At 51.8% G+C, this 3,862-nt stretch overlaps 1 protein-coding gene across 1 annotated transcript; it reads left to right on the top strand.

Annotated features, from left to right (window-relative positions):
* Nucleotides 1–827: 827 nt before the first annotated feature.
* CORC01_13802 (chitin synthase I) lies at nucleotides 828–3,640 on the top strand (the record flags this gene model as incomplete). The annotated part of the gene is made up of 3 exons (XM_022625418.1): nucleotides 828–1,055; nucleotides 1,112–2,868; nucleotides 2,923–3,640. 3 exons carry the CDS (start codon nucleotides 828–830, stop codon nucleotides 3,638–3,640), a joined length of 2,703 nt encoding a protein of 900 aa, XP_022468061.1.
* Between the last annotated feature and the right edge of the window lie 222 nt (nucleotides 3,641–3,862).

Raw genomic sequence — 3,862 nt, 5'->3', positions numbered from 1 at the left:
TTAGCTGAAAGTTGTACTGCCTGCCGACAAAGACCGATCCGACGACTGAGAGCAGGTGCGACTGTCTTGCTGCGCGACTGCATCTCTGCGACTCTGCGACTCTGAGAAGCGCCGAACAGTCCCAACTTTCCCATCCTATCCACCTTCCATCTCTACCTCTCTTTCCTCTCTCCGCGACACCACTCTCTCCAGCGCCCATCTCAATCTACGCCTACAACGTCTCTGACTGGCCCATATCCAAGTCTGCACAGCACGGCGCATTCGTAGCACTGCCAACACCGGTCTCCTCAGAAGCAACATCCCGCTCTCCCCGAGGGACGCGAATCGTCTACCCGATCCATATTCATATCCACCCACGGACTCTCCTGGCAACAAACATCAGACACTCACACTGGTTCCTGTGATTGAACCCCCCGTACCATCGCAACCATGTCGTATAATCGTTTAGGCAAGTAACTTGGTCCCTTCTGATACTGACCCTTGGCGTTATTCATCCCACATCTCCCTCTCCTCCCGCACAAAGTCCGAGACCTGATTCGACCCCAACATAACTGTACCCTTTTTGTGTGTCCGGTCAAGTCATCTCGTCATCTGGCCCTGATCGCACCGTCTTTGTCAAAGAGCTTCCCTGTCCGGCGCATACTGCATCGAAGAGTACGAATACGCACCTTCCGTGGCGCAAGCTTCTGTCCTTGCTTTAAACAATTAAACAATTATACCCGCTTCTCACCTCTACAACACCCTACTTTCAAGTCACGGCAAATTACTTGTGTAGACAGCCAACCTAACCTGATTTCCCTATAGACGACGATTATTACAACGACCGGATGGATCCCCGGTACCATCGCACGCCTTCGCCAGGCCAGCCGACTCAGCATGGCTATCAGTTGGAGGACAACCCGTTCAACAACCAGGCACAGACAGGATACCACCAGCCTCCTCCTCAACATGTGGACGACCCGTATGGCCGCCCCAGCCCTCATTCTCAGCTCGATATCCCCATGGCACCTGGCCGCTATGGCACTCCCAGTGACCAATTACAACTGAACGCAGCAGTAAGCAAAGCTCAAGAGCCTTCATCTGGAACTTAGCTAACGACGGTTTTACGTAGCACTCTGTAAGCAACTTGAGCGGGTACGATACGCCAGTGAACCACGGCGACTACGGTGTGAACCCGGAAGCGCATCATGACGCATACTACAACCAGTCTTACGAACCTTCACCCCATGATCAACATAGTGGATATAACGAGTTTGACGATAACAGGCCGATGCTACCTCACCAAGACACTACGCCCACCGATGGGGGATACCAGGACAATCCAACACCACAGCCAGCTGGAGGTATCAAGAGATGGAAGACCGTTAAGCAAGTTTTGTTGTACCGGGGAAACTTGGTTCTTGACTGCCCCGTTCCCCCAAGACTGCTTAACCAGCTTCCTCACGGCGAGCGTGACGAGTTTACCCACATGCGCTACTCCGCAGCCACTTGCGATCCGAACTTCTTCTACGACGACAACTTCACACTGAGACAGAGGCTCTTCTCCAAGCCGAGACATACAGAGCTTTTCATCGTCGTCACCATGTACAATGAGGACGAAATCTTGTTCGCACGGACAATGATTGGCGTGTTGAAGAACGTTGAGTATATGTGCAGCCGGAAAGAGAGCAAGACTTGGGGCAAGGATGCCTGGAAGAAGATTGTTGTCTGTGTGGTCAGCGACGGTCGTGGCAAGATCAACCCGAGAACACGAGCGCTGCTGGCTGGTATGGGTGTATACCAGGAGGGTATTGCGAAGCAACAGGTCAACGGCAAGGATGTCACGGCCCACATTTACGAGTACACCTCCCAAGTCGGCATGACGATCAAGAACGACGTCGTCACCTTGGTCCCTAAGCAGCAGCCCGTTCAGATGCTGTTCTGCCTGAAGGAGAAGAACTCGAAAAAGATCAACTCCCACAGATGGTTCTTCCAGGCCTTCGGCCGCGTTCTCGACCCCAACATTTGTGTCCTCATCGATGCGGGTACCAAGCCTGGTGGAAACTCCATCTATCACCTTTGGAAGGCTTTCGACCTCGAGCCCATGTGCGCTGGCGCTTGCGGTGAAATCAAGGCCATGTTGGGAACTGGTGGAAAGCACCTTCTTAACCCTTTGGTGGCGACGCAAAACTTCGAGTACAAGATGAGCAACATTCTCGACAAACCCCTGGAATCCGCCTTTGGCTTCATCTCTGTGTTGCCTGGCGCCTTCTCAGCCTACCGTTACGTTGCTCTGCAAAACGATAAAAACGGTCAAGGTCCACTGGAGAAGTACTTTGCTGGTGAGAAGCTTGAAGGTGCCGGCGCTGGTATCTTCACATCCAATATGTATCTCGCCGAGGATCGTATCCTCTGCTTCGAGCTTGTCACGAAGAGAAACTGCCATTGGATTCTGCAGTACGTCAAGTCTGCTACTGGCGAGACTGATGTGCCGGATACCGTCACGGAACTTGTCCTCCAACGTCGTCGTTGGCTGAACGGTTCCTTCTTCGCTGCCATCTACGCTATTGCCCACTTCTACGAATTCTTCCGGTCCGACCACTCTATTTTACGAAAGCTAATGTTCTTCATCGAGTTCGTCTTCAACACGATCAACATGATTTTCGCATGGTTTGCCATCGGTAACTTCTTCCTGGTCTTCAAGATTCTTACGACGAGCTTGGGCGAGGACACCTTGCTAGGTAGGACCGGCGAGATCCTCGGCGTGGTCTTTACCTGGCTCTACGGAATTTCACTCATGACTTGTTTCGTTCTCTCCATGGGTAATCGTCCAGCCGGTTCCGGTGCTTACTACATCACGATGGTCTACTTCTGGGCGCTTATAATGATGTGAGTATACCCTGACTGCACTAAATGGTGGCAATCTTACTGAAATTTCCCTAGCTACCTGTTGTTTGCCGCCGTGTTTATTGCTGTCAAGGCTATTATCGCTGATGTCAACGACTCGAACGGCTTCAACGTCAGCGACCTCTTCAAGAATCCAGTTTTCTACACCCTCATCATCTCCGTCATGTCGACTTACGGTATTTGGTTACTTGCCTCGGTGCTCATGTTTGATCCCTGGCACATGATCACCTCATTCGGACAGTACATGCTTCTGACGCCTACCTACACCAACATTCTCAATGTTTACGCATTCTGCAACACTCACGATATCTCATGGGGTACCAAGGGTGACGACGGCGCCGAGAAGCTGCCTACCGTCAGCACCAAGGATGGTTCAGGAAAGACCGATCTTCCCGACGAGGCTGATCTCAACGCCCAGTACGAGCGCGAGCTCAAGGTCTTTAGCGCCAAGTTCGTCAAGGAAGTTAAGGCCCCTACGGACTCGCAAAAGGCTGAGGCTCAGATGGACTACTACCGTGGTGTCCGTTCCGTTGTAGTGCTGGCCTGGATGATCTCCAACTTTGGCCTTGCTGCCGTCGTTCTCAGTGCCGCTGGCCTCGAGAGGATAAGTCCCACCGCAGATAGTACTGCCGACAAGGACGGCCGTGCCAACATCTACATGTCGGTTGTGTTGTGGTCGGTGGCGGGACTTTCGTCTTTCAAGTTCATTGGAGCGATGTGGTTCCTCGTCGTCCGCATGTTCAGAGGTGTATAATTACCAGTGGATACGAGCATTATGTATAGCGGGGATGATTGCTTTTTTGACGACTTTTGGTTTCGTGAGCATTATACCCACCGCTTTTTTGGAGAAAAGGGCTATGTGGATGGCGAACACGATTTTGAAGAGTTTCCGAACTTCTTCATGTTTTGAGTACGATCACGGGGTTATGTAACTCTAATGACTTTGCCTTTTTGCTACCATGCGTTTCTGTACCTG

The sequence above is a fragment of the Colletotrichum orchidophilum genome, assembly GCF_001831195.1.
Source record: "Colletotrichum orchidophilum strain IMI 309357 chromosome Unknown Scaffold_215.1, whole genome shotgun sequence".
Taxonomy (NCBI): domain Eukaryota; kingdom Fungi; phylum Ascomycota; class Sordariomycetes; order Glomerellales; family Glomerellaceae; genus Colletotrichum; species Colletotrichum orchidophilum.
Note: the sequence above shows the minus strand (reverse complement) of the source record. Positions and strands in the feature narration are given on the sequence as shown.